General features: G+C 40.9%; 1 protein-coding gene across 3 annotated transcripts in view; it reads right to left on the reverse strand.

Moving 5' to 3' along the window:
• The window catches only part of atrnl1b (attractin-like 1b), a 67,687-nt gene that overhangs the window by 36,625 nt on the left and 14,616 nt on the right, over positions 1–16,446 (reverse strand). The window contains exons 14-21 of one of the 3 annotated variants that reach the window (XM_046068485.1): positions 15,523–15,655; positions 13,987–14,174; positions 12,372–12,585; positions 12,051–12,242; positions 7,694–7,918; positions 6,486–6,623; positions 4,428–4,521; positions 2,592–2,723 (exon numbers count right to left, since the gene is read on the reverse strand). In XM_046068485.1, coding sequence (XP_045924441.1) covers positions 2,693–2,723; positions 4,428–4,521; positions 6,486–6,623; positions 7,694–7,918; positions 12,051–12,242; positions 12,372–12,585; positions 13,987–14,174; positions 15,523–15,655 — 1,215 coding nt within the window. In that variant the 3' untranslated portion in view covers positions 2,592–2,692. Of the gene's footprint in view, positions 1–2,591; positions 2,724–4,427; positions 4,522–6,485; positions 6,624–7,693; positions 7,919–12,050; positions 12,243–12,371; positions 12,586–13,986; positions 14,175–15,522; positions 15,656–16,446 lie in introns of those variants that run through there. The other 2 variants (XM_046068483.1, XM_046068482.1) reach the window with 2 other exon arrangements.

A 16,446-nucleotide genomic window follows, 5' to 3' on the forward strand; every position in this document is an offset into this window, starting at 1 on the left:
CACACACCCACACACACACCCAACACCAACACAAGAAATGTGCTACGAACCTATACAATGTTCTTCACGCACATGCAGGCTGAAGCAAGCACACACATGTGCAGCCCCCTACCACCCAATTACCTTCGGCACAAGAAGAACCCTGAATAATATATGCATCCAAATGAGTACTATAATAAGAAATATTTCCCTAACCTCTCTTGTTTGACTCATCACTGTATCGCAGCGTATACCTCATCAATTGTTTTCAAAAACAATTCTATTCTGCACCGATGCACCCTTCACTTCATTACCGCAGCTATTATTCGGAGGTCCTAATGGCATCGGTGGTTGCGGTGCACCCATGTGTGAAAGCGTGCATGTGTGTATATTTGTGTACCCTCGTGTAGAGGTCTTTGTTTAAGAGTTACTGCTGGGGACAGTGTGAGTGAGTGGTTGACAGGGGTTGGGGAGACACTGATTACATGTAATGAGATACCAGAAATTACATTACAAAAAAGGGAACAGCAAAACACCCTACCCTCTGTTAGTCTTCACATACACACACTAATGAGATTACTTGATTACTCTGACATGTTTGAATGTCAAAGTGCATCTTGATTTTTGAGATTAAAGTCAGCACTGAAATAGCGGTTTCTTACTGACGACACTAACCTAATTACAGTCTGTAAATGGGACTGAATTAACAACATATTCTGGTGGTATATGTTGCTGGCTAAATATGATGCTAGTAATCAGTAATGGGCTGCAGGAACCGTCCCATAGCTGGCCATCCAGACCGGTATGGTCACATCCTATCTCTAAATGGCTGTTGAGGATTGGCCTGCTGATGCCTCACTCTTGATATTTTGAGGGGTAGAAACTGGGTCATTTGTATCAACTGTTAGCCACCTGCTATCTGAGTGCTGCTCCATTGTACTACACTGCATTCCGTCTGGTAGGAGAAATGAATGTGATATTTTGTCATTTGTGAAAAGTGTCTTTTATTTACTGTCAAAGTCAACAGAAAGCACCAAGGGTTATGAGCACTTTTCTTTGCTTTCAACTGCTCCTAATACAAAGGGAAGAACAGGTATTTATTCTTACCCATTTGATGCTTTCTCTGAGAAAAATGAGACACCTGAACACAGGTGGGATTACTCCAGTTTGTCAACCATCATACAGAGTATCAAAATGGAAATGTAATTAAATGAAAACATAGACGATTATGTCAAATCTATTTTAATGTCAATTTATATTTCCTAATCGCCTGACAATTTTCTTCTGCACGCCAGCTAATGCAAATACTTGGCTCACATACCAAGCTTGTTGCCTGTCGGGTTTGTCCATGTGTAAAATTGTGTGTGTTTTCCATGTGAGGCATGTACATGACAATCTATCTTGTACTTCACTTCATTATCATCCTAACATAGTAACTAGATATAAGTTGGCCTACTCTTTATCAAAATTATTTTTAAGGGACTTTCAAGTTGGGTATTCAGGCAACATTATTTAAAGTGATTATAAAATCAGGACACAGAGAACCATAACTTTGATTTCAGATGTAATCCCAAAAGCTTAAAAATAAAAAATAAAGAAAAAGGTACCCAGTGAGCTAGTATTGCTAAGTTTTGATGGTTGGGTCCCTGATTTGTTTTGCACAAGCACGAGGATGTAAACTCACTCAAACAAGCGACGCAGTTCAAATCCAGTGTAGCCATACACAAAGGCAAGGTAGAGGACTAGCTAGTAAAATGTTTATAGTTTGTTTGTTTGTAAGAGAACTCCAAAGGGTACCTTTAAAGGTGTCATGACTACTGTATGTGACTTGTGCTGATTCACAACTTGTCATTCTATTCAGCGAGAAGATGTCTCAATTGAATCATTGTGACACGGCTAAAATCTCACTGAACTTTAAATGACATTTTATCAAAAGGCTTCAAATTTGTTCAAATATGGTGTGAAATGAGTGACTGAACGAGGAGAGATAACAAAACCTGAACACAGTGCACACTGTCGGAGAGGATCACACGTGATTAGAGACAAAGAGAGAGAGGGAGTGAAAAAACTCATGGCATGGTGCGTGGGTGCACATGATTGCCTGTGACCCCTCCGTAACTCTTTCTGCATTAGGGGTATTAAAAACATCAGCGTCTATTCTGCTTACAACTGCGAAAGCAGACAGCTAAGTGGAGATGGTCCTCCTACACCGCAGGAATCCACCACGTCAGCAGAAATCTCGCTGGAGGTGGAGTTTCTGGCCAATAATGCCAACTGACGGTCCTCTGTTTTTACACCACCGGATCATTACAACATCCGAGCCTCCACACGAGAAGGGCTACTCTCAGTGATCACAAATCAATGCTCATAACCACATCATGAAGATCATTAATCAGTTATTTAATTTGCACATTTTACTTTGGCTGTTGTGTTTTATATTTGAACCGTGACCCTGTAGTCCATGAATCTCATTATGGTAAATGGTCTGTACTGGCATAACATCTTTCTAGTCTTTCCAACCACTCAACACAACATCACATTCACATACATTCATATTGAAACAGAAACAACAGAACATTCACACACCAACAGCTATGCCATTGGGAGAAATTTGGGGTTCAGTATATTGCCCAAGGATACTTAAGCATGCAGACTGGGGGAGCCGGGGATCGAACCACCGACCTTCCCTGAGCCACAGCCCCACACGCAGCGGTCAGCAGATCAGATAGGCAGCGGTGGAGACCCTAAAGTGAAAGTGAAGTTAACTCCAAGAAAACTCCAGCTGACGACAACTACGCTCGTTCCTGTAAGTACGTGTGTGACGTATTACAATCACTACGGTTGAGTATGCGCTCTGACTGCCATGCCAACAAGCCTGACTCTTAGGCATTGCAGGTTTTGTACCCTGTGGACCTGGGTTCGAATCCAGGTGGATTGACTCTTGGCTCTTAACTCTCTTAGCTTCATAGTGTGTCAGAAGTAGGATGGCTTGCCGTGAGGCCATTGGAGGCATGGGAACTGTATGAGGGACCCCCATGGTAGGTGAACCCCTGTGTGTGAGGGACCTCAGAGATGGGTGATGCAGTGGTGGGAAGGGCACCCTGGGATGGGAGAAGTATGGTTGGGGGATGTGTGAGTGCCGTCACCACGGTTGAGAATGTGCTCTGACTGCCATTCGAACAAGTCAGGCTCTTTGGTGTGGCGGTCAAGTTGCACGTTTAGTACCCTGTAGACCCGGGTTCATATCTCGGTGGGGTGACTGCTCTATCCCTTCACAACAATGTGCAATAAAATCTTTGCAAGTAAAAAGCCATGTACACCAGGTAAACATGTGAACATGTAGAAAGCAATATTTAAATCTGCTCAGCATGCTCGCTCGGCTAATACCGAATTGTTACAAACAAGCTCTGTCTGTGGTCCAAATGTTTAGCTTAATTTGCCATGTACCTTAAAATGTGGCACATTGTTGTAAATTTATCTGCTGGCTACCGGCGGTAACTTTACCTGCAGGTATTGAATAACATCAGCAGCAGCAGGGAGGAGTAGAAGAACACGAGGAAGGACTAATACTGACTGATGTCTGAGTTCTTCATTCTTTTTAAATGTTAGTCAGTACTTTAGATATTTTAGATTTGTTTCCATAGAGACATAAACTTTAATGTTGCTGCTCAAAAGTAAACATTTAGTTAGATTGTAAATATTCTATTCTAATCCTATAGTGAATTTAAAAACAACCAGGCAGCCTATTTGCACACTTCAATATTTGTTTATTTATTGCATGTCATATAGTCATTGCAATATTGAACAATGTTATCGCAGATTTTCCTCATATCGTGCAGGACTAATGTATTGTCATTGGCTTCAGTGCCATGTCCGATTATATTGAATCACAAGCAAACAGCTGTTGCAACATTCATGAATCTGTTTTATCCTCTGTTAACAGCTCCAGGGTGAGCTTTTAACTCAGTGTCATAACAGAAGCTCTGTTTTTGTGTACATAAAGACTGATCATATATATGTTGGAATACAGAACCAATCGTCAGGGTTTCTTTTAAGCAAAAAATCATAAACAGCACATAACACTGTCCCATATGTATCTGTCTCACTTGTTAAAGTGGGTTTCCCTTAAAATAGCCCCGAGCTTTTCATCAGGGATCTGTCCCAAGTGAATATCATCCCAGAGACAGGCAGCCCAGAAACTCAATTTTGAGTGACATTAGTGAATTTCAGTTGGAACATGGTGGGTGTATCTCTTGTTTGACTTCCCTGTTGCAGATTTGAACTTTTGGAAACAGGGTCTAGAGAAACTCAACTTACCATGTGGTACTACTAAAAAGCTATATAATGAAATGCTGGGAAAATTCAAATATTATTACACACTAACACAATAAGGTACTGTTTTTTCATGGTTGTAGGCGTGTGTGTAAGCATGTGGTAGGAGTACTCACAGCTGGCACTGGTCTCCTTTGATCCCCTTGGTGGTGCAGAAGCACTTGCCAGTTAACACCTGGCACACGCTTGCATGGCCATTACACTTACAGGCTGGAAAAGGGAACAAAACAGATGGAAAAGAAGATGGGGGGAGAGGGATAGAGTGTAGCAGAGAGTAGAGACATTGTTGATTAGTATTAAACAAAGCAGAAAATGCGGATAAAGTAAAGCTTTGGTTTGTATGTGCTTGCGTACATGTTCAGTTTACAATGTCAGTTTAAACCTTTGCGTTCAGGAGCTCCTGAGGGCACAATAAAGGCAACAATACTCACAATCTGTGTCGGTTTTTCCCACTTTGAAGAACTAAGCTAGCAGTTTCCCACTGCCTATAGCGTTTGTGCTAAGCTAAGCTACCAATATCTCTTCTGCTGTACTGAACACGCGGATATGAAATTGATATTGATCTGGGTAAGATGGTAAACAAGTGTATTTCCCAAAAAATTGGCTGAACTTCAAAAGATCTGATACTTGAGTAGGACACCACCATACCTGTCGGGCGTGTGTGGGGAATACAAACAGCGCAGCAATAGATGTGTGAGAGATGTGTGAATTGGCTCCTAAGTGCTTCTAGTGTGGCGGCCTTTCAGGTTTGCATTTACTGACCTATTCCTTTCACTTGACTAAGCTTTAAAACACCGAGATGTGTATTACAGAAGGGTCAGTGGACACATTTTCCCCTCCCAGTGTTAAACCTTCTTCTTAGTACCTTTCCCAAGATGTTACATATGAATATTTCAGGTGACAGGGCGGCTTTTCATTTTGAGCACTTTCTCCTACACTTCTTGTTATTGACAGCTGGTGACACAGGGATTTAACTGTACTGTGTGCAAGTCAGACTGGATGGCAGGGTCTTGCTATATGCCAACTAAAACAAGCGTTAAATATATGTTTTCACATGCGCATACACATTATCTGCAGGTAGTAATGGCACATAATGATTTGCTTTTCATCCTCGGGCTCCGAAAGAATAAGAAGCATATTCCCTTCACAGATGTTCACCTGTGCAGTTTCACTTTACAGGTTACAGCTATAGCCAATGCATTAACACACTATATCTGAGACTGTTAAGCTCCCAGGTGTGTGTGTGTGCGCGCGCGCAGGAAGGGGTCTCCCATGTCTGCAATTTAAATAATAGCCACTATGTAATTTCTCAGGAATGTTGCTCATGTCTCATAAGGGACGAGTATGGGTAAATCTGCTCTTGACAAGGAAGTTCTACTACCAGTCTTAAGTCATTTTCCAATGTATTTAATAAAAGGACATATAGAATACCACATCCTGAAAATGAGTAAAACACTGTCCCTCCATCCAATTTCTATTTTCCACAAAACAGGGTCTCATGGTGAGGAAAACCAGAGTAACACAAGAAGTCTGTGTTTGACCTTCAGCTTCACCTGCAGTTCCCACAGCGCTCCACATCTGTTTTGCACTCACTCCAGCGTCAGGAAAACACAGCTAATCTTGACATTTCACTGTCTTTAGTGATTTCAACTTGTTGAGTTGCCGCAGCAAAAAAATCCAACAGACACCAGATGTCTATTTTTCCTCAAGTTGTTTTACTGTTAACACTTTTATTAAACCACAAATATGGAGTAATACAGTGATTAATCAAAAATGGCCAGGGTCACCAATTCTAATTAATACACAATAGCGCCCTCTGTTGGTTATGATGCTCCATTACTGTATGTTTATCACTCAACATCCTAATTGAAATTCAATTCAAGTAGATGATTTTCCTCTAAAAACTTTAATTATCATTCACACACAGCAGGTCTAATCCAATTTTTTTTTTTTTTTTTTTTAAACAGAGAATGTAATTTGTGATGTATTTGTTTAAACTCAAGAGTTGAGCTGTTGTTAACTGAAATGAAATGCATGCAGACGATTGAGAAAAGATTAACGGGGGTTAGGGTCACACCAGTTGACTGCATCCCCGAAATGATAACGACTAAATCTGTGTTCTAAGTCTTACGTGCGCAGAATAACTCATATTTCTGTGGCAGCACGGCACTCACCCTGGCATTTGCCGCCATTGGTCGGGTCTCCATGGTAACCTGGCATGCAGGTCTGGCAGTGAGGGCCGGTGGTGAGGTTACGGCACTGTTCGCACACGCTGCCGTTCACACACGTGCTGTGGCCATTACACTGGCACGCTGCAACACAAACAGAGAGAGGTTACGGATGAATGCTTCTGTGGGTGCTCATAACTTTCACTGCTTTAACTTTCTGCAACTACCTTTCAGCAGGACAGATAGGAAACAAGTGAACATGACATTTCAGATCCTGACACATTGAGCAACTCATGGCTACCACTCATATTGTATCCTTTTGTGGAGTATACTTCAGAAAGGTGAATTTATTTTTTTTTTTTATAGTTTGTGTCTAAATCACACATTTATTTTGATCATCCTCCCTGGAGCTACTAAACAGCTAGGATATGACACCAGCTCAACAAAAGGTACACCTAGGGTTGTTATTACTTCTAGAAAAGCAACAGACCAATTACAGCTGTCAGACGCTTTTATCTGGCATGTTACAATAATTATTATTTAATCAGACTTGATTTTGGAATATTTTTAATGGCTGTAACTTTTAATGAGCCTATATCTAAGAGTCCAATTGGAAATACAAATTAGAAGTTTAATGGGGGAAAAACAAGTCTTAATTATGTAAGTTAACCTTGTTTGTATTGATTTTCCACCCATAGAAAGTATAGAGTGTTACAAATAACTCCATCTTCGAGGTAAGTTACACAATTCCTCCTCTACCACTGAAAATAGCACGATGGTAATTTAGTGCTTACAGATGCACTTTAAAAACAACAGTATCTAAAAGGAAACCGAGAACATTAAAAAAAGAAAATCATTGACAGTGAGCTTCAGACCTACACGTTTAACTTCACATATGACTTTACATACGATTTCTCACGGTTTTTACACACAATGAGCACACTTCACACCCTAAAATTACTACTAGCATTGAGTATATTATCATCTTACATGATGTGGTTATATGGACTGAAAGCATTAAATGGATTACTAGCATAGGGTTGCATTGAGTCAGCAGGGAGGGATTGGTTGCATAGGGAAGCTGTAACAGGAATCCTTGATAAGAACATCGTTTTAAACACAAGACAGTCAATAGGTAATAACATCTCAAGATGATACACTTAATACACACAATCTGTAATTTCGGTAAGACGGACAGGAAGTGGATCCCTTACCAGGGCAGTGAATAAAGGCCCACTCGTAGCCCTTGTCTTTGGGGCAGCTGCCCAGGTCCAGGCTCATGTCTTGGGACTGGCCCTGCTTCGCTGGCCTCTTCATTGGGCCCCTGGAGGAGCCCTCCATGCACAGGCCCTTCCCAGTGCTGCTGGGATCTCCACACCAGCCGCACTCCGGCTGCTCCAAGCATTGGGAACATGTCCGCAGGCCTGAACAGTTCTGGGCTGATAGGAGAGAAGACAAGTGAGAGACTTTTATTTTTTTACCATTAGCATAATAGAAAGTTTCCCTTAATGTTGCACTCTTTTGCTTTATTTCAAATTGAATCTACCTTAACTTCTTTGTTTATACTGTATTCCTTAGTTAGCCACATTTTCCTTTTATTTTCATTTAAACATTTATTTACCAGGGCAGTCACCTTGAAACAAACTGCAGCATGAACACGGTAAGCAACTGCAAAGTATGTTGCCTTAACAGTTTTGTTTTGTAGGATTTCAGACAACTTCAGTCACTTCTTAGCTTTTAGCAGGACCAGCAGATTAAGGAGCATTAATCTGCTTTGCACTGGAATTCAAACTGGTTATCTCGTGAACTGTCAGGGCAACAGATATGGGTGCGGATAAGAAGGTAAGAAGCAAGTATTTAAACATTAGATTGAGCATTAAACAGTAGATTGAGAGGGGGAAAAGCCATAGAATGAAAAGGAAAATGTCTTGCAAACCAGGGCCAGCGAAAAGTTTGCGATTTGAGCAAAGTTCAATAAAAGGCTTAAATGTAATGTGTGAAGTGGCACCTTCACTCTGAACTCAGAAACCCGAGGGAGCAATGTTGTTTTGTCAGTCCGGGATGAACTTTCAGGGCACTAAATTGCTTGACAAGTTTCAGTGTCACCGCTTGCCTGCCAGACAGACACTTGAGGGGGGAAAATGCCACTACTATTTTAAGGAGACAAACATTGAGTGCTTTTACCTCTGTTTATGTCAAACAAAAATCTCCAGCTATTCTGCTAATGGATGTGAAACCATGACAACGCAAGAGCAATCGGTACAAAAGGCCACTTAAGTGTGTTTTGATGACGGGACGTAAGTGGCAGATTTCTCAGGAACATACTGAGAAAAGAAGCAGCTGGATGGAGACAAAAGCATGTTGAAATAAATAAAAAATCTGCCATAAAAGCAGAATCTGCATCTTCCGCATGGATTTTGACAGATAAATCAACACGTGTGAACGTGAACAACTAAATCCGATGCCTGGAGCTGTTACATAAATTGGATGGTGATTATGACTGGCTGAAGCAAAACAAGTTTTGCTTCAGCCAGTGTTTTCACTAGCTGAGTAAATATAACCTGTATGCCTGGCCCAGATTATCTCAACAACACTGTCAAGCCTCAGACTGACTGCGACTTTTAAAAGCGTCATTAAAATGTGACATGTGAGGTCAAACCCTAGAAGATCAGATCTTATAAGATCAGTTTATTGTACATACACATTGCAGTTCAGCGTCTCCTAAATATGTGTCCTTGCAGGACTTCACAAGAAAGACCACAAATATTATGGATCAAAATGACAATCAACCTCACTACTTCAATATCTGGTTTTGAGAGAAATCTGATTTTACTGTGTCTTGACCTCTCTATTAACACACCCTGAAATCAACAGATGACAAATGTTGCTTTAAATCACCAAGTATCCCTAAAAGGATGTGGACATGCAGATCCATATACAAAGAATGTTACATCTTCCAATAAAGCTTTAATGCTTTTAAGCTATCCTAACAGCTCTCCTCAACCTAAGAATTTGTTCCTCTAACATTGAGAGAGGACGCAGCCAAGCCAGGGTTCTCTTATAAATAATGAAATCTAGTTTTTAAAGACCAAAGCACATTTATGAATGTTGTGGGAGGCAGAAATACAGAATTACTTTTTCAATACTAGATAATGGCTTTATTTGTAATAAATACACCAACTAATCAACTAATAACAAGGGCTAGGCAACAGCTAGGCTAGGGGTGCAACTGATGACTATTTTCATAATCAGTTAATCAGCAGATTATTTTCTCAATGAATCGATTCATCATTTTTTAATATATATTTAGAACATATTATATATAATTTTTATACTATGAAATTCTGAAATTGTAAAGGGTGACATATTATACATATGACAGACATATATATATATACTGATTGCTTATTTCATCCGACCAACAGTCCAAACTCTAATTAATAACTCAATGAACTGAATATTACTATTATAAATGACAAAAAAGCAATAAATCCTCACATTTCAAAAATCAGTTTTCCTAAAAAATGGCAGACAATTAATTTTAAATCAACTCGCTGTTTCAGCTCTTCTCACCTACTATGCACCCACATCTACAGCATAACCGCAGGAACTACGACAGTGTGGTTGAGAGCATATGGGCCAGTCCTAACGTAAAAGATCAAACCAAGGACCAAGGAAAATGCTAAGGAGGAAAAAGTGTTTAAAATTCTGCCTAAATTAAATGCGGCTTCGTTTTTTTTTCCTGGCCCATCTTGACTTAACAGATAGACACTGTGTTCATGGCAGAGATGTGAAGTGATTGTTCTGGTAAAATATGGCTGCACAGAAGCTGAAGATGTATTTTGCATTACTACACGACAGGAAGAAATCAGTAGAACTGCTGTTAAAGGCACTATACTATTAGTAACTCTAAAATAATAACTAGTTATCCAACCCCAGATCTGCAAATTTAGACTTCTTCTGAGAGCAACAAACACATCACAGTCTGCCCTTTCAAAGTCCCCCTGCAGGCAATAACACTACAGAATAATTTATCCTAGGTCTATGGCTTTAAGTGCATTTATGCAGTATACTCTGCATAAAGCACGCTTCTCTCTATGAACTGAACACGTGGAGGGGGGAAGTAAAAAAGGAGGTGAGATAATTCAAGTCTTAACTGGTGATTGAAACTTTTCAGAGTGAATGTGAAGGAGCAAGGTCAGACAGCACAAACAGAAACAGAAGAAAACACAGAGAGGAATTTATAGGATACACATCTCTGTCCTTCACGCCCAAAGGGACAAATTCCTCAAGACAAATATCCACAGTGTACAGAAACGTCTCTGAGTAACCTAACACCAGCTGACACAAATGAATTTGAGACTGTTCCCCTTCAGCTCCCTAAATGTGTTACTCACTAAACTGATCTGAGATGTGTTTTACGATCTGACACGACTACGGGTATAATTCATACATCACGCAGCACAACAGCACCGACCTGAACAGCCACACTGACCTTCAGGTGTGTCCTGTTTAAATCTTATCCTATTACACCATCTGTCCTGCTGTTCTCTTCATTGCTTGTTGCTGTGTGACATTAAATGGAGTCACTTATTATTTTGTTATCCCCCTAAAGTGCTTTTATGTACTACTATGTCTTCTTCAAAACATGTACAGGATGTTCAGGAATGAAATGGCTACAATGGCTTGCATGCTTTTAAAGGCAGTTTAATTCTCTAAAGCACGAAAAAAGATGACATGCACATACATAGATTATTTTAAGCAATTTCCACACACACAGTACAATTTTTTTGGAACATTAACTGCTCAAAGTTGTTTACCACTGTGTTTCTTGGTAACTCGTCTTGAGAGCAGTGAACACTACAATCAAATAGGATGGTATATTTCAATAAGCGGGTGTACATTTGTAAAGATTTTTGGTGTTTATTGTTTAAAGAACTAACGTTATGGAGAATTGGTTAATGCCATGGAAGGCAGGTTCACTGAACTTTGATAATAACAAGCAAATTAACCACTAAGGGGGCATATTTCATGGTAAGATTTATTTTGTTAAGGCACTGTCAGAAAAGAGAGCACTTTCCTTTGGTTCATTTAAGATAATTCAATCAAGGAGGGCTTTGGCCTATTATCATTTTGCAGCATAGGGGTCCATCACCTTAGTGGTTTCAAATACGCCTGACCATGTCTGGTAATTCTATTCCTAAATTCTACTCCAAAAATTGGAACAATCTTTCAGTCTTTCAACCACTTAAAGTAAAGCCAGCTAATGGTAAAGAGTCCATGGTCAACAGGGAAATCTAACAGCGGGGGCAACTATATGCAAGAGTAATTGGCCATTATAAACCAAAAGCAGCTTCCAAAGCCAATCAAAGGAAACTAATACCATTTTCCCTCTGACACACCACCTTCCACTTTAAACTGTTTTCCTCCCTTCACCTCCTTCCTCTAGGGAATGAATATTGACTCCTTACAGAAACCAATCTGGGAAAGCGTATTGCCGGCCACCTTAATGCCGGACTACAGACACCAAAAAGCATATCATCTAGATTAAGCTCAGAAAAAGACACTTACCCACACACTCTCCAGTCTGCCACTCCAGACACTGGCCATAAGGAAAAGAGATCACATAGGCAGTCGAGTCGACGCAGCGCTGCGCACTGCCGCACCACATACACTCCATGGCCTGGCTGGTACAGTTGGCACAGTTGGTGTGCAGAGAGCAAGGCTTCTTACAGGATGGACGGGTGCTCTGATTGGGGTTTCCTGGACAGGATAGGACAAGACAGGAGGAGAGCATAAAGAGTCTTTTTCAAAATCAAGACTGTAATTCCAGTGTAATGTTAACATTTGTCAAAACAGATAAGATATGCATGTAGTATATGCATCTCTCACCAGTAGCTTTTTCACAGATGAGGCCGTGGGCAGTGGCAGTGCATGGATTGGCCCTAAGGCCCGACACCTGAGGCTCCTCCAGGTAGGCACAGAAGCCAGAGTCACTGGGCTCACCGGGCAGCCAGCGCAGGCTGCTGTTGGTGAAGGGGGACATGTCCTCCCAGCCCCAGTATGACACGTTGATTTTCCTCAGGCCCACCCAGGGAGACAGCTGCTGTGGAGACACGGCAAAAAGGCTTTCAAAGGTCTGGAAAGGCCACTGGGTATTCAAATGTAAGATTTTACAACTGGGCCTCCCCTTCTGCTTCAGCGTGCTATTTAAGCAATAAATGGCTACAGCATTTACACATGGGAACCAAGAATGCCTTTAAAAGTCGCCTGAAAATAATTTCACAGATATGATGACTTACATGCCTGCAGGATACAACTTTTAACGTAATGGGAAAATGATGGGAAATGACATGACAAGGTTTCTGTTTGGAACAAACAGGCGAGTTTCAATCCGGCAGACCGACGACAAATGATAGCACAGCTGGCATGATCAAACTAAAATCATCAGGAGGGTCCACAATTTTCTTTCAGTGCAAGGATGCGTAGCTGTGGGGGGGGTTGAGAAGGTGAGCGTTTGCCCAAAAGCACATTATCAATTCTATTAAAGTTAGGGTAGGCAATTTATTTCAGAGGCATTTTTTGATATGTATTTTTTCTTTACATCTTGGCAACAATCAATAAATCAAATACTCTTTTTTAAAAAAAATCTGGTAGCTGTGGCTGTAGCAGGACGGTTATAAGCACAGGAAGGTTGAATTGCATCACAGATTTCCATTAACGTGTTTTGCATATATGTGCATATATATTTTTGCTTTTTAAGCATGCATTAGGAAACATAATATTTAGTAACCAAAGGCATTTGGGAGTTATACTCTGATGGAATTGAAAACTACAAGCAAACCAGACTCACCAGTCAATGTCTTAGATACTATAAGTGGTTATGATTGTTCCTACAGACAGGGAGTCATGTGGCCCTCGTTTGTTATATAAAGCAGAAAGAAGAAACTGTGACTGTGTGACAAAAGGATAAAATAATTCACAAAAACAAAAACTAAGTGAAAAGTGTGATTAGTCAGAATCATCAGGTGCAGTATTTCAGAAACTAAAGCCCGACATTGTTGTTTACTTGTAATTGCGTCACAGCCCAAAAACAAGCTATATAGTTTGTGGCCAAGTGGAAAACAATTTGATGATAAAATGGTTGAAAGACATGAATTACCCAAGTTAAAAGGAGGAACGCAATCAGACAGAAAACAGAGCAGCACACAAGTACAAAAGTGATCAGGACACAATCATCTCACAATGCGCAACTCATCAGTTACTGGCAGGCTCGACTACCAGAACCACTCCCTGGTCTCTCCCGTCAGCTTAACACCAGATTGTAAGCTGCACACTCAATCACCAAGCTTCTGAGGATACTTTTAAATATGTCTGACTGAATTTGATATAAAGTATTTGCTGCAGGCATGACCCACAGCAATACAAATTTTCAGTCTTTACATCACTATCAAAATCTTACTATTCAAGCTGTTTTGTTTCATTTGTTCACTTATTTCTGTTTCACCTTGTCTTGTAGCTGGAGCTTCTTTAGCTCCTCAAGCACAAAGTCTACTTGTTTGGAGGTGGTGAGCGACGCGATGTTTCCATTGAGGTTCTTGCAGTAGTGCTGGGCGTTGTCATAACTCTCACGGCTGGAGTTGATCCTCAGGCAGGCCTCTCCAACCTGGCTCCATCCCTCGCTGCACTGCTGGGCTGAGGAAAAAAAAGCAACAGTATGAGGAGATGTACGAGATAGGGCCAAGACATGCGAGACGTTAGTAAAAAAATATATATATACACGTCAATTCTCATCCAGCCTTTACATGTGATACTCTTTAAACTCTGTTTTTCATCTCAACCCCTAAAAATAAACAAAAAAACAAGTGCCTTTTTAGCTGCTAAAAGCTCCACTGCATTCAACAGCTTAATTAACTATGTCTGTTCGGGGGTTAAGCAGGTAGTTTACAGTGGAGCTTTGGAGTTTCTTTTTACAACAACAACAGCTGCCTGCTGTGGGCGAAAACAACCCTAAAGAGCGGCCAGAGTGAACCAAAACAGTTAAGTTTCATGCCAGACAGCTAAACAATGCGCTCAAACTTGGTATAGCCACTTTAAATCAGAACATTAGTTAAATACTGGTCAACATATTGTGCCATACTCCAAGAAAATAGACCACAAAAGGAGAACATAGCCATGAAAGAAGATTGCAGGAAGTCTGCTTTCTTCCAAATCAGAGGGGACTAAAGTGTGTGTGTATGTATCTGATTTAGCAGGAGTGTAATCTGCGCTTATTTGCCTTAGAGATTTTTGGAGACCAAATTGCCTGTTAATAACTGCTTCATATAAAAATATGGTGGGTTCTCATTTAGATGAATGTGTGCGAGTGCATGTGGAGACATATATGCATTCTGTGTGTGAGTGAGAGAATTGTGCCGAGACTCGCTTTCAGGCATCAGGAATACACACAAATACACACATGCAGGATTTTCAGCTCCCACTGCTGCAACAAGCCCTTAGGCGACAAGACTTCACGAAGAGAAAATTATGGATAAAAGTGACATCACCAATTCTTCACATTGAGTCAGAGTCAATATGCGGGAGGGGTAGACGGTGGGAGGCAAACTAAATATACTGCCACACCTGATAAACATCATCAGGATGACACCCTGAAAGTAGATATCTGTAAATACCAGATGCTGTGTTTAAATCTGCCGTACAGTACAATGCAATGTTTAAATTTTCCCATAAGGTCTGAATGTCAGTGGAGTCACTCCTTACACATCATCATCTCACAACTTATCTGACCGTTCTCATCAAATCATATCCATGAGATCAAGGATATGGGTCCTATACGATCATGAACACTTACAGCAACAGGGGGGGAGTACATTTATGTTGTTGTCTCACAGTCTCCTAATCTTTGACACAAACACAATGAAAACCTGACCATCTTCTCATTCATGTGTGAGAGCTGAATCGACAGCCTTCTATAACACGGTACGTGTTTGTGTGTGTGTGTCGGTGTTTGGAAATAGGTTTGGGGGTCCAACATCTATCTCACCAGGCAAAGCGTGGCACTCTGACTGATTCTGGTCCCACTGACAGTTGAGATTCTGCGAGCAGCTCTTGCAGTTGGCAAGCTTGCTGCACACCTGCTCGTTCCGCACTGGACACTCCGTGAAGTTCTTCACGTTCTACAGCAAGAGGGGAGAGAACAGAAAAGACATGAGGACGGTTAATGCAAGCTTTTTTAACTTAAGATAGATCAGGAAACTAATGTAGGTCTAATGTTTCTAGTAGGTTATTTCACCTTTTTAATTCGACTTCATTCTCCACATTATTTTAGTGTTTACTCACTACTGAATCTGCTCCTTTCCCCGACACTCACACACCTACACCTCTGGTCTCTTAATGCAAACACACCAGCTTGCCCCGCTTCTTTCTGTTTCTCTCTCCCTGTACGTGTCCGCTCTGCTGCCTTTCTCCCTCAGCAGTATATTTTATAAAGTCGCCAAAAAGACACAGAACTCGTTGTTTGGATTTTTCCACCCGTGATTCAGCATCTATAGCCACAGGTGCACCGCATGTGGATGAGGCTTGTTAATGACGTAGCCTATCAAAACCAACATGGTACCGAATGACATCTGCACTGGTGTGTTCACTGTTGCTTTACCTGGTCGGTTCTTGTAAAATATCCACCGTGTCCGCATCTTATAACGTAATGCCAGATAATCTCTCTCTCTGTGTTTCTCTGCAAAATGCTAAAATGGGTTGCCAAATATATCTGGGCGGTCCCCCCAAGTAGAGTCCTGTTTGTTCTATGATGCAACTGATTAATCTACGATGTGCAACATGTGACAGTAGGAGAACATTTAGTACTCTTCCCAAACAGAGGCAACATAATCACCAAGTTAAACCTAAATTATGACCATTGATGATGCCCCAATATCCCACAATATAGCACACAAAATCTTGAGAAAAAGCG

The sequence above is a fragment of the Micropterus dolomieu genome, linkage group LG14, assembly GCF_021292245.1.
Source record: "Micropterus dolomieu isolate WLL.071019.BEF.003 ecotype Adirondacks linkage group LG14, ASM2129224v1, whole genome shotgun sequence".
NCBI classification, from domain to species: Eukaryota; Metazoa; Chordata; class Actinopteri; order Centrarchiformes; family Centrarchidae; genus Micropterus; species Micropterus dolomieu.